At 36.4% G+C, this 25,883-nt stretch overlaps 2 protein-coding genes across 6 annotated transcripts in view; one reads left to right on the plus strand and one right to left on the minus strand.

The window, feature by feature from the left end:
* Positions 1-18,107, plus strand: part of LOC117329257 (serine/threonine-protein kinase DCLK1-like) — a 65,805-nt gene extending 47,698 nt beyond the window's left edge. For all 5 annotated transcript variants that reach the window (XM_033887116.1, XM_033887114.1, XM_033887115.1 and 2 more), the window contains 11 exons: positions 1,232-1,265; positions 4,311-4,407; positions 4,911-4,968; positions 7,120-7,239; positions 7,749-7,895; positions 8,461-8,594; positions 9,330-9,407; positions 9,677-9,773; positions 11,679-11,759; positions 12,357-12,470; positions 13,379-18,107. In XM_033887116.1, coding sequence (XP_033743007.1) covers positions 1,232-1,265; positions 4,311-4,407; positions 4,911-4,968; positions 7,120-7,239; positions 7,749-7,895; positions 8,461-8,594; positions 9,330-9,407; positions 9,677-9,773; positions 11,679-11,759; positions 12,357-12,470; positions 13,379-13,471 — 1,053 coding nt within the window. In that variant the 3' untranslated portion in view covers positions 13,472-18,107. The remainder of the gene's footprint in view (positions 1-1,231; positions 1,266-4,310; positions 4,408-4,910; positions 4,969-7,119; positions 7,240-7,748; positions 7,896-8,460; positions 8,595-9,329; positions 9,408-9,676; positions 9,774-11,678; positions 11,760-12,356; positions 12,471-13,378) is intronic.
* Positions 18,095-25,873, minus strand: LOC117329261 (multifunctional protein ADE2-like). The gene is given in 8 exon segments (XM_033887122.1): positions 18,095-18,909; positions 19,317-19,475; positions 20,479-20,656; positions 21,410-21,597; positions 22,212-22,404; positions 22,760-22,938; positions 23,465-23,677; positions 25,654-25,873. Coding segments are annotated over 8 exon segments (1,440 nt in total). The 5' UTR covers positions 25,820-25,873; the 3' UTR covers positions 18,095-18,745.
* Between the last annotated feature and the right edge of the window lie 10 nt (positions 25,874-25,883).

The following is a 25,883-nucleotide window of genomic DNA, read 5'->3' on the forward strand; positions in this document are numbered from 1 at the left end:
ATTTTATGTTAGAAGTCATAGGTCATAGTGGAAAATAAAAGGCTGATGTTGGCAGTGACCACTCAATGATAACAAGTCATAGGTCATAGTACAATACAACATTCCGATGGTGATTATGTCTGGTCAAGGAAAAAAGGTCATAGGTTGATGTTTCATATGTTGGTATATTGTTGAAGGTCATAAGTTAATGCTGCATACCATAGTCTGTTGCTAAAGGTCATGGATCAATACTTCAAATCATGGTCTATTCCAGAAAGTCAAATGTCAATGCTACAAATCATGGTCTTATGCTGAAGGTCAAAGGTCAGTGCTGCAAATCATAAACTACTAGTATTGCTGAGTTCATAGGTTAATGCTGTACACCATGGTCTATTGCTGAAGGTCATAGGTTAATACTGTACACCATGGTCTATTGCTGAAGGTCAAAGGTCAGTGCTGCAAATCATGATCTACTGCTTAAGGTCATGGGTCAATGCTGCAAATTATAAACTACTAGTATTGCTGAGTTCATAGGTTAATGCTGTACACCATGGTCTATTGCTGAAGGTCATAGGTTAATACTGTACACCATGGTCTATTGCTGAAAGTCATAGGTTAATGATGTACACCATGGTCTATTGCTGAAGGTCATAGGTTAATACTGTACACCATGGTAGAGCTAGCTAGCTATTGCTGAGGTCATAGGTTAATACTGTACACCATGGTCTATTGCTGAAGGTCATAGGTTAATACTGTACACCATAGTCTATTGCTGAAGGTCATAGGTTAATACTGTACACCATGGTCTGATGCTGAAGGTCATAGGTTAATGCTGTACACCATGGTCTATTGCTGAAGGTCATAGGTTAATACTGTACACCATGGTCTATTGCTGAGTTCATAGATCAGTGGTCTTTATCTGCTTCGTCGATATTAGAGTTCATAAAGAGATATATTATAAGCAAGCGTCATTCTTCTTTGTGTCTTTGTTGCAATATGTAAGAACATATCACTTCACATAGAGAAACTTAGATCAAATCTTTCAAATCTTGTCATATGTAAATCTGGATAAATAACCAATAGCATGAAAACACAGTTAGAACTTCATTTCCCTCAAGGATATCATCATTTTCCCTTCCTATTCGCTGACTTATGCAATTTTCATGTCATATGGAATGACTACCAGAAATGCAATTTCAATAGAAAACTTGACAGTTATTGAGGAAAACATTTTTTCATCTTTCTTTCTTAGCCAAAGTACAGACTACAAGAAGGACTGGATGGGGGTAAGTATACAAATGGTAGAGACTACTGGAGAAATGATGGGCTAGCTACACACAGGGTGGGGTGGGGATAATGGAGATGGGACTACTGGAGAAATGATGGGCTAGGTACACACAGGGTGGGGTGGGTGGGGATAATGGAGATGGGACTACTGGAGAAATGATGGGCTAGCTACACACAGGGTGGGGTGGGTGGGATAATGGAGATGGGACTACTGGAGAAATGATGGGCTAGCTACACACAGGGTGGGGTGGAGATAATGGAGATGGGACTACTGGAGAAATGATGGGCTAGCTACACACAGGGTGGGGTGGGGATAATGGAGAGGGGAGGATACAGGTGAGGACGGTGGAGGGTTCAGGAAATATAAGTATGTATGAGAGGATAATGGTGAGGATGAGGGAGAGAGGTGTGGATTAGGGTGAGAGGTGTGGATTAGGGTGAGAGGTGTGGATTAGGGTGAGAGGTATGGATGAGTTTTAGAGGTGTGGATTAGGGTGAGAGGTGTGGATTAGTGTTAGAGGAGTGGATGAGGGTTAGAAGTGTGGATTAGGGTCAGAGGTGTGGATTAGGGTGAGAGGTGTGGATTAGGGGAGAGGTGTGGATGAGGATTAGAGGTGTGGATTAGGGTGAGCGGTGTGGATTAGGGTGAGAGGTGTCACGTGTGGATTAGGGTGAGAGGTGTGGATTAGGGGAGAGGTGTGGATTAGTGTTAGATGTGTGGATGAGGGTTAGATGTGTGGATGAGGGTTAGATGTGTGGATTAGGGTGAGAGGTATGGATGAGGGTTAGATGTGTGGATGAGGATGAGAGGTGTGGATTAGGGTCAGAGGTGTGGATTAGGGTCAGAGGTGTGGATTAGGGTTAGAGGTGTGGTTGAGGGTTAGAGGTGTGGATTAGGGTCAGAGGTGTGGATTAGGGTTAGAGGTGTGGTTGAGGGTTAGAGGTGTGGATTAGGGTCAGAGGTGTGGATTAGGGTTAGAGGTGTGGATTAGGGTCAGAGGTGTGGATTAGGGTTAGAGGTGTGGTTGAGGGTCAGAAGTGTGGATTAGGGTCAGAGGTGTGGATTAGGGTCAGAGGTGTGGATTAGGGTCAGAGGTGTGGATTAGGGTCAGAGGTGTGGATGAGGGTTAGAGGTGTAGGTGTTAAGGAAGCACAAGGGTTTGGAATATGATAATGGATCAGGGCAGTGAAATGTTTTTTGAGTGAGGTAGACTGGGGGATAACTAAGTATAGGAAAGGGCAAATAAGCTTTTAAAAAGTACAGTAATATAGTCCTGTAAGACTATTATGCATATATTTTACTGAAGTTTCTGTGTAAATATTACATGTCTAAGACATCCTTCTTACAGGATATATATGAATTATAGATTAGAGTAAAGTTATCTATTACCGAGAGGGCAGACAGAGAGATCCCTGTCTAGATTGTCATATCATACAATCTGATTCACCTGGCTTTTTGTATTTCCATTAACTAACTGATACAATCTGGTTCACTCGTTTTGTTATTAACTACTTGGTGCAAGGTTAATGGTATCTATTGTGTAATGGAGTTGATAAGTCTAATCTTACTGGGTGGCATTTTTGGAGATAAAGATCGATCCAATTCTTGCATTCACCATCATATTTTGTATGATTTGCTTCGTCAACCTACATAAGACCCCTCAGTATTGACACTATCCTGTCTAATTGTATAACAAGTAAAGTTTCAAAATTTTAAAATGATATTTTTGGTAAAAAAAGATTTTATAAAGCATCATAACATTTGATCTATCTTGACTATGTTTAAAATTAGCTCCAGAGACAATATTTAACAAAATTTGTCTGTGCTTTTCTTATTATTACTTATATATTCATAGCCTCTGGACAATTTTGTTCTGTTCACATGTGTAACTGGTGTTTTTGAATATTGTATTATAATATTTTGAAATGCAAAATATGAGTCACCACTGAGAGACAACTAGATCAATATTATCTGTGAAGATGAATTTTGGAGAAAAAACTATATCTTTTCATGTTGTAGAGTGTGTATTACAGATGTTTAAATCACATCCTGATAATTGATACTTAAACCATATCCCAATTTGGAAATCTTGTTTTTATAATTTCTTCATTTACTTAGGAATTTCAAAGCTGTTTTCTTTACATTTAAACCACATTTTTTGCCAGTTTAATATCTCCTTACTGATATCAGACTGCAACCACAAATGGAATTTGATGACAGTTCATCTCGACTAATAGAGGGCAAATGTGCGTCTATCAATCAGTCAGAGTAATTATGACTTCCAAGGTCTTGGAAGGATTTAGAATGGATTGTGTATTTTAATGGACTTCTCTGCCTAATGAGTTTTAGATGACACTTCTATGGGTTCTCAATGTAAACGTTGTGTGATGTTCTCCATGGGGTCTTCCAAAGAAGGTTCATTATTCTAAATTTGGAGCTTGATTGTCTTCTTTTCCAACCACAATGAAACCCTCTTACATGGATGTTATCCTGTTTAAGTTGAAAACCTGTATAAAGAGTATAAATGCTATGTAACCTTGTGATAAGCCTGCCCATGTAAAGTTCAGTAGAAATTCCAATATGGTGTTGTATGTATATGTCATAGCCTAGCAATAACATCAGCCCCTACTTTACAGCAGAGTTGATATGCCAATTTGGCCCTCCTCGGCTTATGTCGGTAACAATGATGATAATGGTATGTAAATTAAACATTCACATTTCCTTTTTAATCAGGTGCTCACCCTCAACTTCGGCAAATCCAGAACATCTTATTTGATTAGTGTAGTTATACCCAGAGGGGCTTGACACCTTCCTATGACCCAGAATGAAAAATTCACCCTCAGGATCCGACCCCTAGATCACTTGCTTGACACTTTCCTATGAAGTAATCTAGGGGTCAGACCCCAGGGTTAATTTTCTATTTTGAGTTATAGAAATGTGACAAGCCCCTGTGGTTTTGAAAAAAAATGGCATGGTGTATTCTTTTTGAATCAGTATTTTCCAGCATAAGATAATTTTTAAGAACATGAAATATTTTTTACAGAGAGCTATGCAGGTCCTCCAAGTCTTGGCAAGAAATATGAGATCGGCCGAATCATCGGAGAAGGGAATTTTGCTGTTGTCATGGAGTGTATAGATAGGTAATGATCACACTGTACTTTGGTTGGTAGTTCTGATTTCTGTTAATACTACTAGGAATAGGTTCACATCACATAGCAACATTTGTATTTTCAATAGTGATTTTAACAATTGTAGGAATATCATTTTGCTTAATTGCTTTAGTTGTTTGTTGAGTTAATTGCCTAGTGAACCGCTGTGGTCATTTTGAGATGGGGTCTCCTTGTAGTAGCTGGTGGCCACCTCATTGAACAACATGGGAGAACATGGGAGGCCCATCACCTTTATGACCCTTTATGACCTCTGTTAAGTGACCTTGACTCCTTTGCTATGTGACCTTTAATGACTTATGTCAAGTGATTTTTCATGACCTTTGCTGAATTTCCCATCATAGCTATTTTGCTCATTGACATTTTATGACCTTTTGCTTAGAAACCTCTTATGGCCTTAATTGAGTGAACTTTTATGACCTTCACTGAGTGACCTTTTATGACCTTCACTGAATAACCTTTTATAACTTTTGCAGGACAACCAATAAAAGGTTTGCCCTAAAGAAGATTGATAAGACCAAGTGCAAGGGAAAGGTAAGTCCAGGAGTGATGTTGCCATGGGTACCAGTACGTGTTAGGTATTCCAGGAGTGATGTTGCCATGGGTACCAGTACGTGTTAGGTAGTCCAGGAGTGATGTTGCCATGGGTACCAGTACGTGTTAGGTAGTCCAGGAGTGATGTTGCCATGGGTACCAGTATGTGTTAGGTAGTCCGGGAGTGATGTTGCCATGGGTACCAGTATGTGTTAGGTAGTCCAGGAGTGATGTTGCCATGGGTACCAGTACATGTTAGGTAGTCCAGGAGTGATGTTGCCATGGGTACCAGTACATGTTAGGTAGTCCAGGAGTGATGTTGCCATGGGTACCAATACGTGTTAGGTAGTCCAGGAGTGATGTTGCCATTGGTACCAGTACATATTAGGTAGTCCAGGAGTGATGTTGCAATGGGTACCAGTACGTGTTAGGTATTCAAGGAGTGATGTTGCCATGGGTACCAGTACATGTTGGGTAGTCCAGGAGTGATGTTGCCATGGGTACCAGTACGTGTTAGGTAGTCCAGGAGTGATGTTGCCATGGGTACCAGTACGTGTTAGGTAGTCCAGGAGTGATGTTGCCATGGGTACCAGTATGTGTTAGGTAGTCCGGGAGTGATGTTGCCATGGGTACCAGTATGTGTTAGGTAGTCCAGGAGTGATGTTGCCATGGGTACCAGTACGTGTTAGGTAGTCCAGGAGTGATGTTGCCATGGGTACCAGTATGTGTTAGGTAGTCCGGGAGTGATGTTGCCATGGGTACCAGTATGTGTTAGGTAGTCCAGGAGTGATGTTGCCATGGGTACCAGTACATGTTAGGTAGTCCAGGAGTGATGTTGCCATGGGTACCAGTACATGTTAGGTAGTCCAGGAGTGATGTTGCCATGGGTACCAATACGTGTTAGGTAGTCCAGGAGTGATGTTGCCATTGGTACCAGTACATATTAGGTAGTCCAGGAGTGATGTTGCAATGGGTACCAGTACGTGTTAGGTATTCAAGGAGTGATGTTGCCATGGGTACCAGTACATGTTGGGTAGTCCAGGAGTGATGTTGCCATGGGTACCAGTACGTGTTAGGTAGTCCAGAAGTGATGTTGCCATGGGTACCAGTACATGTTAGGTAGTCCAGGAGTGATGTTGCCATGGGTACCAGTACGTGTTAGGTAGTCCAGGAGTGATGTTGCCATGGGTACCAGTACATGTTAGGTAGTCCAGAAGTGATGTTGCCATGGGTACCAGTACATGTTAGGTAGTCCAGGAGTGATGTTGCCATGGGTACCAGTACATGTTAGGTAGTCCAGGAGTGATGTTGCCATGGGTACCAGTACATGTTAGGTAGTCCGGGAGTGATGTTGCCATGGGTACCAGTACGTGTTAGGTAGTCCGGGAGTGATGTTGCCATGGGTACCAGTACATGTTAGGTAGTCCAGAAGTGATGTTGCCATGGGTACCAGTATGTGTTAGGTAGTCCAGGAGTGATGTTGCCATGGGTACCAGTACATGTTAGGTAGTCCGGGAGTGATGTTGCCATGGGTACCAGTATGTGTTAGGTAGTCCAGGAGTGATGTTGCCATGGGTACCAGTACATGTTAGGTAGTCCAGGAGTGATGTTGCCATGGGTACCAGTACATGTTAGGTAGTCCGGGAGTGATGTTGCCATGGGTACCAGTACGTGTTAGGTAGTCCAGGAGTGATGTTGCCATGGGTACCAATACGTGTTAGGTAGTCCAGGAGTGATGTTGCCATGGGTACCAGTACGTGTTAGGTAGTCCAGGAGTGATGTTGCCATGGGTACCAGTACATGTTAGGTAGTCCAGGAGTTATGTTGCCATGGGTACCAGTACGTGTTAGGTAGTCCAGGAGTGATGTTGCCATGGGTACCAGTATGTGTTAGGTATCGTGTTTGTCATAGTTACCATGACAAAAAACTGAAAAGCGAATTGTTAATCACAAGTTGTAGCTTAAAATGTTGAAACAAAATATTTCTCCACTTTTATCATCAGTAATTTTTAAAAATTAAGAAACTTTAAGGAACAAAAATCATTGATTATAAACAATTTATATCTGTCAATCAAATCTAAATCATTTTTTATCAAATCCTACAATCAGGTAAAAATATCACCTAAATCTATATTTATTCTATTTCTGACAGGAACAAATGATAGAGAATGAAGTATCTATCCTGAGGCATGTCCAGCATTCCAACATCATCATGCTGCTCGAGGAGTTTGATGCCAAGGATGAGCTGTATCTGGTCATGGAGTATGTCAAGGTAATTGTCTCTGGTCAAGTCAGAGTTTACACTACCCGCTACCTAGCTGTAATTTGTATCTGTAATTTATGTTTAATTTGAAATTGAATTTGGAATTTGTTATAGTTAAGGTTATATACTTCCTGCATTTACACTAATTTCTGTCAGAGTTAAGGCTGTATGCAGTACCTGTAATTTGTGTTACATGTAGACTTTTTTTTTATATGCAGGTTTGCTACATGCAAATACCTATGTATTAATTAACTCTACTGAGATTATTTTTGTCAGAATTAAGGCTATAAAATTTGAAATTTGTGTTAGAAATTAGAAAGTCCATTTAAGATGTTTACAGTAGTTAATCCTTGTCATATGCCAGCCCTATTTTCCACGTTTTTTAAGGTCACAGGTGTAGTAACATAGAAAAAGAAGCAACGATGATTGGTTGTAGTTCATTCAGCAGTTTTTTCTGCTGTAAAAGGAGTGAAAATAATTTTATAAGAAGTATGTCACATCTATTTTGCTTCTGTCAGGGCGGTGATCTGTTTGATGCAATAGCCATGGCCACCAAGTACACGGAACAAGATGCTAGTGGCATGTTAAGCAATCTCACAAGTGCACTAAAATACCTACACAATCTCGACATTGTCCACCGTGACATCAAGCCTGAGAATCTACTGGTAAGTCATACATGTTGGTTCACAGCAGGCACATCTAATCTTTATATTTAATAATCTCTTATATCATTTTACAGGAAAATAATTGTTAATTGACAGTCTCATCACATGTTTATCCTCAAATAAGAGTTCTCTCCCTGAGACGTGAAAGTTTGGGATGGAGCTCTTCCAGTTCGTTATGTACATTGTATATCAAAATACAACAGGGGCACATTTGTGATTGAAATGGGACTCAAAAACTCAGATTCAGATTTAATATAAAGACTTTTGATCTTTTATCAGCCTATTGGATATATGATATGCGCCAACTAATCTTTGGATAATTAACGACTAATAGAAGCCAACCCATATAAGATTTTCAAAAGGCCAACAAAACATCAGAAATCTTCGGATAAATTTGTGTTAAACATTCTACTTCATCAGATATCAGATGGTGAAGAAGTGATTAAAAGTCAGAATTTATATTTACAAGTTCTTTTTATTTACATAATAACTAGGTATTTTAACAGATGCTAATTTTTTCTGTTTTTTTTACAACAAATTATCTCTTTTTTTTTTAAATTTTTAGGTTATCCAACATACTGATGGAACAAAGTCAATTAAACTCGGTGATTTCGGTCTGGCCACCTATGCCACCGAAGTTCTCTATACAGTGTGTGGCACACCCACATATGTGGCACCAGAAATCCTCGCAGAAATTGGGTAAGCATGGCACTTTCTCTGACTGCTATAGTCGATCTAGCTAAAAAATTAGATTTCCACATGCTGGGAAGTAAATCTGCATACACCTGTTCAGGCTGTTGTCCTTCCTGACAAGAAAGCCAAGGAGTCTCAACCAGTTATGATACAGATCTGAGACTTCAGAAATGATTTACTCTAACAAGATTTTGAAAAGATATTTTAATAGAAGAGTCATCATTAAAGCATCAAGGCTCAGAAATTTTTCAACAACCATGAACAGTTGTCTTCTTCATTGTGAAGAGAATTAAAATGGAGAAGCCATGTTACTTTGTTGTAATACTTTATGTTCACCATATAATTAGGATCTTTACCGAAAACTCTCAGGCACATTTATCAATCCAACAACATGACCACAATTGGAGACATCAGAAGATTTTCCTATATCTAACTACCTATACTACGGATTTTATCTTGACCAAATGAGTCAAGAAAACAACATTTTAACTCTTGTTTGATTAATGACAGGTACATATACAGATTTAAGAATTTCATTGTTCAAGATATATTTTAAAATTGATTGTTACAGGTATGTATATCAATATAAAAATTGATTGTTACAGGAATGTATATTGATATAGAAATTGATTGTAAAAGGTATGTATATCAATATAAAAATTGACTGTTACAGGTATGTATATCAATATAAAAATTGACTGTTACAGGTATGTATATCAATATAAAAATTGACTGTTACAGGTATGGGTTCAAGGTGGATGTATGGGCTGCAGGTGTGATTCTGTATATATTGCTCAGTGGATTCCCTCCCTTTGTCAGGTAGATATTTGCATTGTTCAAAACTGTCCAAAATCTCTAATGGTCGTCAAACTAGGTCTGATTTCAGATTATTACAATCATTGGTATGCTGAATGTTATTTCTTTTTAAAATCATGATTGGTGAGAACTTGCCAGCCCTTCCATATTTTGGAGGAAGAACAGTTGAAAACATCAGATTTTGACAAAGCAGTTCAGACAAGAAATATAAATAATTACACATAATTCTTGCTTTAGGTATGATTTAAGCATTTTAAATTTTCATTTGACAGCACAAATAATGACCAAGAGGAATTGTTTGACCAGATTCTGGATGGCAAGTTTGAGTTCACACCACCCTTCTGGGATGACGTGTCGGACTCAGCGAAGGTAAGAGTCCCAGTAATACCCTTCTGAACTGATCATATTAAGAGTCAGCAGTGTTTTGCATTGGAAATAATTTTGATAGTGTGACATGGGATTTGGTTGGTGGTGTCTTTGTTGACATGTATGCTGTTTAATAGACATTTTATGTAATGCTTCAGTCATTCTAGTTGTTCGGATTGGTACTAGCATAACTGAAAGTAATCCAGTGATGGCCCTTCCTTACATGTCCTTCCACATACTAACTGATAAAACATAGTTTAAAGTCATTCAAAAATATACTTCAAATCAGTGAATATACTGCTGTTGGAACAGTTTAAAAGCCTTCATTTTTTAAACTTTGGGTTATGTTATCATTTGATATAAATAAAAACTTAGGTTACTACCCTTACCTGTTAGGAAGAATGACCTTCGAGGTGAGCCTTTTTTTGTGATTTCCATACCTATTTCACCCATTAGTAAACTCTGGATGATATCAAATCTGACATGTTATATAGAATCTGCCGATTAATGCTTTATAAGTTCTATGACAATCCAACAATGCATTATAATTCTAGTACCGTATAGCGGGAAATTTTAGCGGTCATAAAATTTGGCGATTTGGTGATGAAAAGTGAAAGTTAAATTTTGGCGGGTTAAAATTTAGCGATTTTCCTTAAATCTAGGGTTTTAATTTGGCGTTGAGCATAAATATTACCTACCGGTAAATACTGTATATATAATTATGTTATGTCCATACATCCTATCCGGGTTGATTAAGAGTGTTGTGTATTATCAATCCTCTGTCTCGAAACCGGAAACTATTACCCAAACATTTCAGACGAACACATACATGTAGATTTGTCAAATTAGTGTTTATATGAGTATGTGTACAAGCAACAGACAAAGAGAATTTAATCAACCGTATGATATCGACGTGGTCATCTATTGTATGATATGTTTACATACAGGTAAGTTTAACAATGAGTCTACAGGTAAAGTGTTAACACCAGTCCATTGGATGTTATGGGTAGATGGCTTTGTTTTCACAAAAATTAATTATGATGCGATATCTCATATATGTCATACTTGTTTAGCTATATATGTATCGTCAGTAGTTGTTCATTAGCTATTCATACCTATTCGGCATTTTGGCCGACAGGTGCCAGGCAACAACCAACGCTACGCACTAGTCGTTGCTCTCGGGAGTTATCAAAGGCGGTCGGAACGGAAATATTGGCAAAATTGAAATTTTCGCGTCTTTTTAATTGGCGGTGTTAAAATTTGACGGGTTAAATTTTGGCGATCTATATACGGACCCGCCAAATCGCCAAATTAAAGCCCCGCTAAAATTTCCCGCTATACGGTATATCAGTTGATCAGAATATGAGAAAAGTCACAAATGAGAGGTCCCCGAAGGTTCTTGGTGACAACAACCTATGTATATTATCAGTACTAACATTACACCCGTATATTGACTCATTCACTTACCTGTACATTGACTCATTCACTTACCTGTATATTGACTCATTCACTTACCCGTATATTGACTCATTCACTTACCTGTATATTGGATCATTCACTTACCCGTACATTGACTCATTCACTTACCTATATATTGACTCATTCACTTACCTGTACATTGGATCATTCACTTACCCGTATATTGACTCGTTCACTTACCCGTATATTGACTCGTTCACTTACCCGTATATTGACTCGTTCACTTACCCGTATATTGACTCGTTCACTTACCCGTATATTGACTCGTTCACTTACCCGTATATTGACTCATTCACTTACCTGTACATTGACTCGTTCACTTACCTGTACATTGACTCATTCACTTACCCGTGTATTGACACATTCACTTACCTGTATATTGACTCATTTACTTACCTGTATACTTATTGTACTCTCTTTGTCTGTTAGGATCTCATCAGTCAGATGCTGGAAGTTGACCCCGACAGTCGTCTCTCTGCTGCAGATGTATTAACTCACCCATGGGTCGCTGTAAGTATAAAGATTAAAATCCCTCAAGTTGGATGCTTTTCCCTGTACATGTACTAGTGTATTTGTTATGTCATCATTTCCAAGAAAAATCAAGATAAGATGTTATATTGTAAGTGTTGAGGATTAAAAATGATAGGTCAAGCCATGCGAGATTAATAACACCATGGGCTTAAACTATATGTTTTTCTATTTGAGTGCAAGATCTCCAGGTCAAAAACTAATATTTTGACTTCAAAGTCAAACTCTAGCCTCTATACCATGGTCGAACCCTAACCTCGACCCTAAGGTCAAAGTTTAGCCTCTAGGTATCAAGGTTAAACCTCAGACCTCAAGGTCAAACTCTTATCTTTAGGCATAAAAGCAAACAAGACTCTAAGGTCAAACTTTGCCTCTAGACAACAATGTCACTATAGTCACGACTCATTAGACTTTGAAACCCTAGCCTCTAGTAGACCTCTCGGTCAAAAGGTCTCGGATGAAGTAGCATCCCTTGTTAGGTATTGACATTCACTTCCAGTACAGCTCAGTAAATATGAGCTCTGCCAAGCCTCTGTGGTACAAATCATTCATCCAGAACTTGTTTCCTTTTACTTTCAGGATGATATGGCCAAGAATGATGACATGCATGGAAACATCACCACTAGTATTAAGAAACATTTCAAGAGGAAGTCCAAGCCGTCCCTCAGCACCGCTGGTATCAGGATAGTCACTGTAAGTATAGCTGTAGTAGGGTCGGTGTAATTCGAAGGTTCTGATGTTTTATTGCCCTTTTTAAAATCTGATATGGGCTGACTACCAGATTTTTAAAAGGCCAAAAAAAAACCTCCATGAGAAACTTTTGGATTAGGTCTGGTGGAACAGTGCTTATTGGACCTCTCATTAACTCATACCCCTGTCTGATGTGACAATATTGGTCATTTACCTGGCTGCTGGGGCCTGTTCATTTATGTGGCCAACCGGTACGTCAGTTTTTAAATGTAATGTTTCAAACATATATTTTGACGGACCTGCAAATGTTAATACAGACCTTGAAAGTCTTTGTCAAGGCTTGTCTGAAAACAATATAAAATCACCAGGTCCGTATTTTATAAACGAACAATACCGGTCCAACTGATCCAACCGTTTGGACCACAAAAATGAAAACGGTCCTGGTTTTTCTAGGTACAGTTTGTAATATATGGGATGACTTAAAAAATCACACTCTCTTGCTATAAAACAGGTGTATTTCAACCTTTTTCATTATTGAGACAATTATGCGTCTCATAGAAATGTACAGCTTCCTTTATTTTACAACAATTGTGAAGAAAGTTATTTGAACTTATATTGATCTCTCTTGTTTGACCTGATGAGAAGGGGTCTTATTGTGGGAGGAAACTAACAGAGAGACTAGAGCAAACTTCCATAATGGAGCAGGTGACTCTATACCTTTTTATGTTAGTGAATTGAACATAGTCCCCTTGGTGAAAGGAAATGCTTTACTACTGCATTGTACAGTCAGCCATTAATTTATGATATCACAACATCAATGCCATTGGAATATTGCATGGCAGAATAGGTTAGTTATGTGATGAAGTAGGATTTTACTATTTAGATTTGAATTGGAATCTTTCCTGTTACAGAGTACTGCACTAGACAAAGCCTCAAGGTTTTTTCCAGGGAGGAAGGCAGCTCTGACATTCCAGCAACAGGAGAATGGAGACGAGGTGTTCTGATGTGTCCCCTGAAGTGTTCAACAGTATTATACTTCCTGTGTCTGCAGGAATTAAGGTCTTCTCTACAAATCTGAATCAACAAGCTGCAGCAATTTATCTTATAATTAAAAAAACACAACTTATCCCTGCTCCGAGTTTGGAGAGCGTAATTATGTACTCTAATGATTACTGAGGGTACTGTTGTAACGGTTACCAACCAAGATATGGTTCTCCAGGTTTGGAGTCCAAAAAATCTATTATAGTAGATCTGTGTCTGACTTTGGACAGCATACAATCTCTAATGATTACATAGGGTGCTGTGTGTTGTAACTGTTATCAGTACATGTATAGTAGATCTGTATCTGAGTTTGGAGAGCATACATAGGGTACTATTGTAACTATTACCAGTACATGTATAGTAGATCTGTATCTGAGTTTGGAGAGCATACATAGGGTACTATTGTAACTATTACCAGTACATGTATAGTAGATCTGTATCTGAGTTTGGAGAGCATACATAGGGTACTATTGTAACTATTACCAGTACATGTATAGTAGATCTGTATTTGAGTTTGGAGAGCATATAATGTACTCTACATAGGGTACTATTGTAACTATTACCAGTACATGTATAGTAGATCTATGTCTGAGTTTGTAGATTTCTGTGTAACCATGCAAGGCTACTGTCTGAAGCTGGTGCAGATTGAATTATGTGTTTTCCATCAGTACCGATATTACCATTTTATTTACCCTTTGTGTCAGGGGAGGTAATCCACAAAATGTCAAAAGCAAAACATTTGTTTCTGTTTCTGTCAAGTCCAAATAATTTCTTTCTGTTTTAAAAACAAGTATAGTAGATCTGTGTCTGAGTTTTTAGATTTCTGTGTAACCATGCAAGGCTACTGTCTGAAGCTGGTGCAGATTGAATTATGATGTGTTTTCCATCAGTACCATTTTATTTACCTTTTGTGTCAGGGGAGGTAATCCACACCTGTACATGTACTTAATTTAGAGGTTTTCTCATTTTTATGCTGATTTGAATCATAATGATAAATACAAAGTCAGTAGTTCTTGCTTGTTACAGAATTGTACCTATATATGTAATGAATTATGATACGAGTAACTTGAAAGTCGCTGCTAAAACTCCATAAAATTTTGTTTTTGTTGTACATGTACAAATTCCAGTAAAATCTTCCTGTTGACAAAAACAACTTAAAGTGTAGAGTTAAGGTAACTTACATTTTTGTACTATATTTACCATATATGACCTTATAAACCCACCTGCCCCTATACACATATACAGTCATAACCATTAAAATTCAACAACTCAACTACAGTATCAGGCATCAAGATGACAATGCATCCATGTAATGATCATAATAGTTGCAGGTCGAGTCAGAATTTCCGCCAGCTTACAGCATATTATATAACCTGGCTGGGTGAATGTCTAAAAGTTGTACATACTCATTATGTAATATAAAATATATCATTATGCCTTGTAAATTATAATGTATATAATAAATGCTTTTTAGAATAACTATAGGTAGCAGTACCTGTTTACAAGTGTAGAATTCATATTGTTTTTAATCTCACTTTTGTTTTACGACTTGCAAGCCCATTTTTTACCTGTTCTGAGAAGCAGCCAATTCAAGCCCTCTAGATTTACCACTGGTATATACTGTAATTACAGATTCTTGGTATTAATCAGGTTGAGGCCAGCTGGGTCCTGACTAGTACATTTGTGAAATCTGCTTCTACCATCACTATGACCCAGTCAGAATACAGTTTTATGCATGGTCCCACTAGTTAGTTTATGCAGGGTTCAGATTGAAGAGGATGTGGTACAGATACAGGATATTGTATATATGTTATTGTCAGACGCTGGTGCTACCATTATTTGTTAACTTTTTAATTTATTTTTTCCCTTCATATTGAGTCAACATTATTTTGACAGGAGTATTTCTTTGTCATTCAAAGATGTTTACTGTAAATAATACACCTGTTATGTACATTTTTTGTATGTCGGATTCATTGAATGACAAAATCTCATTCCTTCAACCCCATGATTTCATGAAGAACAAATTATGGCCCGGTTTTACATGGAAATGGCATTAGTATATTACATTATCAAAATCAATTCTGAATTTTTGAATTATTTCTTAAAGAAGTAATATTTTCTTTAAAGGTAAAAGTCTGTGGCAAGTCGACATAGAATTTCATGTCAACAAGAAACTTACATATGAAGTGACCTGAGCTTGAAATATATAATGACTTCACTTTCTAATTACTTTCTCCTCAACTTTGCCATATTTCATTGAATAATTGAAGGCTCATCGCTAGTCATTTAATTGGTTTCAGACAAAAACTAGTCTGCTATCTTTCTTATCAAGATTATAAAGGTGCTACCCCAAAACTGAAGTTGACCTTGATGCTGACGCACAATTCACTTGATCTTCATCAAATAGGTCACAGGTATAACAGCTTCTGTAGCAGTTTCCAGACATCGTCAGCTTGTACCATCCACAAGGTGGCATATAGTCTTCAATTTTGACATGACATATTCATAGGGTGCCAAGATGATATATATCTTGAGAAACCTTTGATTTCTAGGATGAGATGGTTGACTGTTAAACTTCATAGATGTCTCTACAAGTATCAAGAGAAAGGAAAGTCCCTAGATAGTATTTAGTTCCTGGTCTGTGTGAACTCAAAGGAGTTCACATTAACAAAGTTTTACTGTATCAATGGTCAATAAAATAACTATTTCAGGATATATACAACATCAAGGACATGGACTGAGTATTGATCTCTTTCACAAGAGTTCAACTTTCACTTCAGAGTAAAATACCTTGGAATTTCTTTTCTAAAACAATATATACATAAATCATGTATAATTATAATTTGGACACAATTTACCAGTTACATCTTTGAAAAGTACATTTGTATACTGGCATATTCCAAGAAAGGGAAACAACTCTTGACAGATTTGCCACAGTAAGATACCTCCTTAATTAAGATAGTCCAAAAAATTCCTGGATGTATATATTTGTGTTCTTGTTGAATTGTACCCAACATGTTGTATAACGCTTTTATAGAGCTCTAATTGTGAAGTGATTTTTTAATTATACAATGAACTTAGATTAAAAAAGAACTTGTGATTTACCATGTTTCATATTATAATCATGCCTTAAGTTTCTCAGTCCCTGGCTACAAAATTCATGTACAAGTTTTCTGGTTGGATGGAATGGTAAGGCATTTTTTAAACTGACCAATCAGAAGACCTCTTCATGAATTTTGAGCCAGAACACAAGATGGCGAGTCTATTATGCCCATTTGATTTGCTCAAGTGCTTTCATGAAGTTGATCATGCACGCTGCAATGGTTGTATGCTATACATTGTATTATATGCACATGATCTTGTCAGATTTCCTTTTTTTATATAAAATATATTTAATTTCAGCCTTTCTATAGACATATAACATGCCTAAGTAATCTTCTCTATATTTGGCTTTTCAAATCTTAATTGTGGTAATATTTAAATGCTATACAAGTACTAGTATTTTTGAAAATGCATTTCTTTTTTCACTCAAAATTATCTAATGAAGAATTAGAATGCATGTATTTAATTTTAGATTGGAAGTTAGTGTTTCATATGACGAATGCTTGCTGCCTTAATAGCTTTTGATATCTAGTTTAGGTTACAGTTTCAGAGAGTAAATCCTATATATACCATGATCTCAAACATAAGCTGTATGTAGGTTTCTTGGCTTTTAACCTCTTAAGATTGACTTTGTGCAGAATGTTGTCTTGGTTTCATGACCTTGGCACAATGTAATGATGACTCTTGACCTTTAATATTGGTGCAGTGTGTTGCCATGGTTTCAAGACCTTCGGTCAATATATTACCATTGCACAAAATGTTGCCTATATTTATGACCTTTAAAACCTATAGATAAATTATGTTGCCTTGCTTTCATGACCTTCAACCTTGGCACAGCATGTTACCTTGGCTTCACAACTTAGGAAAAGCAAGTTCCCTTGGTTTCATGACCTTTACATAGGTACATTGTTGCCTTGCTTTCATGACCTTTGACCTTGGTAAAGTATGTTGTCTAGCTATAGGTTTCATCTTTGACTTGGATACGTTTTTCTTATTTCACGACTTTTAACTTTGGTATAGACATTAAATCTCACATCACCTTATCTGGGCCCCAGGTACAGAATGAGTTAAAGTTTACTATTAGGACCCGTCCGTTTCTCATTTCAATACATTTCCACTGCTGTTTCAATACTTGTACAGTATTTTTGACATTTGAATTTGACTTACCGAAAGTACATGTACATTGTCTATAGGTTCATGACCCTTTTGTTTGAAATCTGACATTTGGACATGGTTGCCTATAAGCTTTGCCCGTTTTGCCTTTATTTACCCAGAAATGTCTAGCATTACATGGTTAGATCTGTCTTATCTTTGGTTTGTACCCATGGTTACAGCAGCTGTATTCTTCTTGGTGACAGTGTGGGGTATGTTGAGGGAGGAAAGCTTGTGTAGCATTACAACAGATGTCCTTTATGTTGCTCACGTTGTATGTTGTCATTTCATCACTTTTTAGTGATTTTAACCAATCAAATGATCAATAAAGATTCAATTCAGAAATATGTTTTATTTCCTTATTTCAAATATATACAACCAAAAGGAAAATAGTATACTTGTTCTATTTTTATAGTAAGTACTCCTCATTTCCAAGATACATCAACATATAATATGTGCTTTAACAATTGATCACCTTTCCATGATCATTTCACAAATAATGAGTTGAATGTCCTCATTTGTCTTTTCTGTTAAATGTTATCACCAAATTACTGACTTGGAAATATATGTAATTCAAGGACAGACTCCTGGGAGAATCTAGTCTGCTACCATGTTTAATTATTCCTGACCAATTCTTAAACTTTCGTATGAAATTTTGAACAAGTTTTGCCACTGATCGGTTTTAAACCTTGTTCTCAGAAAGTGTTGGATGGATACAATGAAAATATCATCAGCCACTTTTGAAAAATGTTGGGGAGAATAAATTTACAAAGATAATCAGATAACAGAATGGAATAGCACTATTAATAAAATTTGCGTAAAGAGGACAACAAAATACGTAAGCACTGAATATCAATGTAACAACCATACATTGGCAATTTAGCACATATTAAGATACAGAATTATGATTTGTGTAACAACCTCAACGTCATTTGGAACTCATAACAACCCTTCAGTCAAACAGAACAAATTTATGTTTGTCATCACTTATCGTTCCTCAGCTTAAGGTCCGACTGTTTCAGTCCGATCCAAGTATTGAGTTGTTTTGCACGAATCTTGCTCCAGATGACATGGTCAGTAAGAGATAGAATCTGAGCAGCGGCGAGACCTGCAGCCTCTGGGTACATCACAGTGGAACAGCCCAGACCTACAACACAAGTTTCCAAATGGAGTAACAACTAGCAAAGAAACTGAAACAGAGAGCACTAATTTTGAAACTACATGAATCAGAAAACATATGTTAACGAGATATTTGGCTAGCTTAATTTGATATTATTGGTCAGTTTGGAACCCTAAGTGTGTTTAACTCTGGCTGCACCATGTATGGTTCCATATTCACTAAGATAAATGAAACAAGATTTGTATAGTCTCAAAAGAAATAAAGACCAAAATATCAACAACAACTTCAACTTAACCTTGAACCAAATAAACAGGTTGATTTAGAAGGATTAATACATGTATATGAAACACCAGTTTTCAGGAATTTCAGCCAACAATTTTTTTTACCTAATTTATTTATGGTGATAGTAAATACACTACTTGACTTGTTCCTACCTGAAGGCAATCTCATGGAGGACCATATATCGTGGGCTGCCCACTCCCCTGAGAGAGGTGGGCAATTGATAACAGGCCATGAAGAACTGCCAGATAATACAGGCCCCAGGCCGTTACTCCGTCCAGCTACGGCAATAAACACAGTAGGGATACCTTCACCTGTTCAAGTACATCAATTTAGATATTCTATTTACTTCATTTATCTTATTTTAAGTTTTAATTTCACAGTGAAATAAGAACAGTAAACAAGAGCTTATTTTAAGTTTTATTAATTTCACAGTGAAATAAGAACAGTAAACAAGAATTGAAATCAAAATAATACTCTAATTACACAAAAAGGAAAATTTAACTGGATAACGAATAATACCCAGAGCAAAAAGTCTGTGATATACCAAGAGGTAGCCAACCAATTCAAAAGTCAATTGGTAAAACTAGAAAATGTCCAAGACCTAAATGCTTCGCTGTCACTTGACACCTTGAAACCTTGAACAGGTTGGTGAGGATCACATCAGCAGTTCCTGAGATTAGCTCTATAGTTACATTGCACTGGGATGGTATGGACATGGGTAACACTATATGCCCCCCCTCCCCCCATCAATTTCATGGTGGGGGCATAAACATCAGTCATGACAAAGGCATTTCTTGTAATCGGTCTGTAAAACTGATTTTAAACAAATACATATTATCTGAATAATACCATGTTTATCCATAATTATCAATACACCCCCTTCATTTTTGCACAATCATTAATTTCAAAATAAATGTAGTAAGCTGAGTGGTTCACAAATTAGCTTTAATTCCCAAAACTTTAATACACTTTTACGCTAGGGGAGAGGGCTTATTTGAGGATAATACACATTCAGTTAGTGTCATAAAATGTTGTCAGTGAGGCATGAATTTTGTCTTATAGATGGTAGTGGCTGTGCAGTTTATATAGTCTGTAGTATAAGGAATAATTTTCGTCATTTTTATGAGAAAAAGCAATAGTGGAACTTTTTTTTTTGACAACAAGATTCTATCTATATCATAGTAACGAAATTCTTGCATATAAAATTCAGGATATTTCAACACAAAATATGAAGCTCTACAGTTAAATACTGCATTTAGAATATCATATGGTAAATTTGATATTCCGTCACTTCAGAATATTTGAAATACCGACCTTCATATTCAGCCAGTATCCTGAGAGTTTCCTCGGTACCTTTGTGAGCAGATGTCACTCTCAGTTCACAAGGCACACCCAAAGACTTGCAGCTTGTCCGAATCTTTTCGGCATGGGCGGAGTCAGACGCAGATCCCATCAATACAACAGCTCTTGCAGATGGCTTGGGAGATAGTTGCTGTATAGGAAATACATATTGTACAATACTAATGAACAACATGCACTCGTTTTTACGCCCTAATCATTATCCTTAAAGCTGTAACTACGAATATCATCAATTATTACTTGTACTTGTAGAAATGTACCAAAGTCTGTTCAAACAGTCTTATACTTGTTACAGTGAAAAGTTTTTTTATGCTCTAACCCAATATAATAATGGTACTTGTCGGTACATGAAGATACAATATCTTCTAGTTTGGCAAATGTGTCTTAGCAACACATCAATTAACTCATTGCCACCCATTGACCCTTGGCCAGTCCTGGCCTCATCTTTTCCCTTCCAACAGATTTTAAAGGACAATAATCCATCGATTTCCTCTAACCATTGACTTGTTGATTTCTTGCCACCCATGACTCCCAGCAACCCATCATACATCGAGACTTTGACTTAGTAACTTCATGTCACTAACTCATCTTCCAACATAACGGACTAGCCAATTCACTACCTCAAAAGTTTGACATCAATTCCTCATAAACAGAAGTATGACATCAATTCCTAATAAACACTAAGTGTATGTTGAATGCAAGATTGTATTTATGTACAGGACAGCTAGAGAGATGCTCCTTGTTATCCTTTCTACTTCCTTGCAGAGAACTATCGAGTACCATTAGGTATCCACCAAAGGATCTATACCACTAGAATGGACCTTGTAGGGTCATTGGATGGAATGGGTCATGCCCCCCCCCCCCCTTGATTTCAACACATTTGTACCTTAACTCTTTCTGCCACCCATTCAAAATTGCGTTTGACTGTATCCAGAGCTTCCTTGGTCACCTCCTTCAGTTCTCTGTACACTTGTTTATCCTTCATCAGGCGGCGGTCTCCTGCTGGCCACAGACGCCAAGAGTCACTGTCTATGGTGTCCGCCAGTACTATCTCACCTGTTAATCAAACGATACCTGTATTTGGGGGGGGTAAGCCATGCTCAGGATAAAGAAAATCTATGGAATCTAGCTGTTCCCAGAGGCAACTAAGATCTGACCATCAGGCCAACCCTAGTTGCATAATTTTGTTGATCTTTTCATGTGCAGCAATTGTATACATTTAACCTGTCTAATCCAACATCTTTGTGGGACATAGTCTGTTCAATAAACAATCATTATCACATGGCCAATTTTGAATCCAATGCGTCTCTTATGTAATGGAGTCTCAGACACATAATGACATGATTAAAAACAAATCTATTTGTAATAATTAGTCTAACAAAACTGAGTTTCTGTTATTTTATCTTCCTATTATTTACATTTCATATCAACAAATCAGGTATCAGAAACATGTGTATATTTTTGTTTGGCCTTATAAATATAAATCCTCACATCAGATATTTTTCCATCATTACATTGTACTGCTTGTTGTATTAGTTATACAGTAAAAATTCAGTGACTTGTATTAAATTGAGAAGAAAAAATTCAATAAATTGGAGAAAAAAAAAGAAAAAATTAGGGACAAAGCATGCATATACAATATACAGCAGACTTAATAAAAATGAATAAATACCAGTTGCCTTGACAACCCCGAAATTCTATTTTCATGTCAATGAGACTGCAGTCCAATGCTGACCAGCACCTCTCCAGTATCTCGAACACAGTAATGGTCGTCTTTCTCATGATATCTAGTTCATCTGGACCAATCAGAATCCCACCTACACGCAATTCTGCTGCAACACACTGTTCGTATGACCACAAAGGATCATGGTTTTCATCATCCTGAAACAATAATTTATACATTGATGGAATTTTCACGACAAAGTGTGATATATTATACAATGTAATACAATTGGTCCTATATTGAGTTCTAATTTTCTCAACAATATAGGGATATTTTTTGGCATTTTACAGAGTACCTTTTTCATACTGACTCAAGAAATTGTAAAATTCAGCAACTACAGGAAATAAAATTTAATGTGATTACATGTATATCAAATTTTTGTAATAAATAAAAAGGTTTTTCTGCCAAGTCGGAACTTTGTTAATTCATCACCTTCATTTTCAGCATGTACCAGTACTACAGTGTAGTAAAAGCCCCGAAACTTTGAAATATGATAATAAAATAAGCAGTTACCTTGAAGAAAGTTTCCTGTTTAGGTGGGCAAAAGCGGAAGCCCTCTTTCACCCCCTGATGTCTTTTGAGGAAGGAACCAGTAGCCACTCTCCTCGTCACCCACTCCAGCGGCACCATGTCACATTCTAATGCCAGAAACTCTGTATCGGAGTGCTGACTCTTAAAGTGAGTCTTTATTCCTGAAGAAAATGACATTAATATACAGTACATATATGCCCAAGTTGCAGCCCAAGTAATTTCACTGAAGATCCAGGATTTGTTCAAATCACACAGCTACCATTCAAACCTGATATTGTAAGTTGGAAGCCTTCTAGTCAGTTTGTAAATTAACGTCTGATGATAATTTAGTACTTTCTGAATATATTTAATGGACTGACCTTTTAAATTCTGACATGAATATTTCTTTTTTCATCAAAATCTTCAGAAGCCAAAGTAAAATTATATGTAACTTAATAATAATAAAAATTCTAAAATGCTATTTACTGAAACTGATATCTTTCAATAACTATCTGAATCCATTTCTTGTAAATGCCTTTTTACAAATAATTTTACAGGATTTTCCGTGTCTACAAGCCCTGCAGCGCTAGTGGTTAGATAAAAATGTTTATACCCCTGACCTTCAATTTTCATCACAATAATGGGATGAGATAATGGTTCTTTTTAAGTGACATAGGGAGATAAAACATTGAAAAATAATTTCTTTACCTGCATCGTTTAGCAATTTAAACAAAGCACAGGTGGTTGTTGTCGAGATGGCTGCTTTGCCCTCCATATCATGTGCCCTTGTCCCATCACCTGCAGTAATTCGGTCTTTGGATTTCAGCATCACATGTCCAGGCAGGGATTCCAGTTTGTATATAATCTTTGTTTTTCCTTCATTGATTACAGCCCCAAGCACATAATTACAATCACCATTTCCTGATAAATAAAACATTTCAATTTTTAACATATTTAATCCTTTTTCTCCAGTTTGTTTTTGGGTTTTTATCATTGGTGCTGTGATCTGCAGCGCTCTTTCATTCATTTTCATGCAGCACCTATTTTATATCATACAGTAATTATTGATAATATTTTTTAATTTTTAATTATAAATATTGTTTTTATTATTTCAATTTTATTATAAATATTAATAATATTGTTTCATTTTTAATTTCTTACAATGCAACTGTAGTACGAGCTACTCTCATTAGAGACCATTGTACAACAACTACTAATTGTCACTATTCTAATTATATAGAGGTCAATTCAACTGCAATGTACAAGTGCTAATTGTAACAGGGACAGTAAAAATACATAATCCATACATAACAAATTTAATATTTGAATTGTGACAAGTCAGAAACCAGTGATGAGGTTGCATGATGGGCCTTTTGTCTCATTTTAGGAATAAAATTGGTGAATTTGTAAGCAAATTTTGAAAGAGTATAAATAATTAAAATACTGATTTTGAGAATTTGGTTCTGTATTTAACAATTTCAAATATAAATGCCTATAGTTCAAAGTTCATATCAAACTTCAATGAAATAATATGGTGACCAATCAGATGCCATACTCCAAATTAAAGCAGGAATTTTGTTGTTGGTCGATGCAGATACAGGATAATTTGTGTGATACATTAAGTTAGATTTCAGTGATAGCAAAATTTTTGAATGATACTACATGTAGTGGCTTTAGTTTTTGCCAAAACTGAAATATATATGATTAACAGGATGCATGTCCTGCATTGGACATCCTACATGATGTGCCTGTTGCCTTTCATACCATGTTAAACAGGAAGACACAATTTTCCCTTTTTGTCAAAAGCAGCTCATGATCACATGCATTCCTTTTTTGGCGTGGATGGTAACATTGGTTACAGATGGTGTATGGCAAGCCGTTTGGGTTTTTACCTATTAAATACAGATATCTGTATTCAAAATAAAGATATCATTATTAATATAAAAATTAAAGATATCTTTAATTCAAATAGAGATATCTTTAATTTAAATAGAGATATATTTAATTGAATTAGAGATATCTGTATTTGAAATAGAGATATCTGTATTGCAAAATAATTACAGATATCTCTAATTCAATTAAAGATATCTCTATTTAAAATAGAGATATCTTTAATTGAATTGAGATATCTGTATTTGAATTAGAGATATCTGTATTTAAAATGAAGACATCTCTATTATAACAAAATTAAAGATATCTCTATTTAAAATAGGGATATCTTTAATTCAATTACAGATATCTCTATTTTAAATAAAGATATCTTTAATTGGACAAGAATTAAAGATATCTCTATTTAAAATAAAGATATCTCAATTACAATTAAAGATATCTGTAATTCAAACAGATATCTGAATTTGAAATAGAGATATCTGTAATTTAAAAGAAGATATCTCTATTTTCAGTAGAAATAGAGATATCTGTATTTAAATTAGACATATCTTTATTTAAATTACAGATATCTTTAATTAAATAGAGATATATTTAATTAAATAGAGATATCTTCATTTCAATAGGTAAAAACCCAAACGGCTTGCCATAATGGTGTTCATGTTTTTCATGAATTTTAGTGACATTGAAATGTCTATAACTGTAGTAATCAAAGCTAGAAACTCAAAGTTGGTTGAATATGTTGTTATTATTATTTAATGACTATTTATAGCTTTTCCTGTAAGAAGTTAAGAACCCAGCAAGCCAACAGTATAAAATACACTGTACATAGCACATTTAACTTGTACAAGTCTAGTGAATCTGATTGGTGTTTTACGATTTGGATTACGAGTTGACATTAGTTCCCGCCACCATTCGGATGTTAAGTTATGAACAAATATTGAATATGTTCAGAAATATCTTTGACACCAAAGCAGATATATAAACTGTCATATATACGCATACTGTACCAGTTCCGTTCATTGTACTTCGTCTGTGGTGCCTTATCGAGCAACAGGTGCGAGGAATAAAAGGACGTCGACTGATCAGAACTTCCACACGTGCGTCTGGTCGAATTACATAATCCCTTCCGACAAAGAAATAGTCAAATGCTATTTTGCTATTTACTATATTCATACGGCGTGGTAAATACCCTCCATCGATAGTTGTGTTATTATTTATGTGTTATCCTATAATCAAG

Source organism: Pecten maximus, chromosome 6 (genome assembly GCF_902652985.1).
Source record: "Pecten maximus chromosome 6, xPecMax1.1, whole genome shotgun sequence".
NCBI lineage: Eukaryota > Metazoa > Mollusca > Bivalvia > Pectinida > Pectinidae > Pecten > Pecten maximus.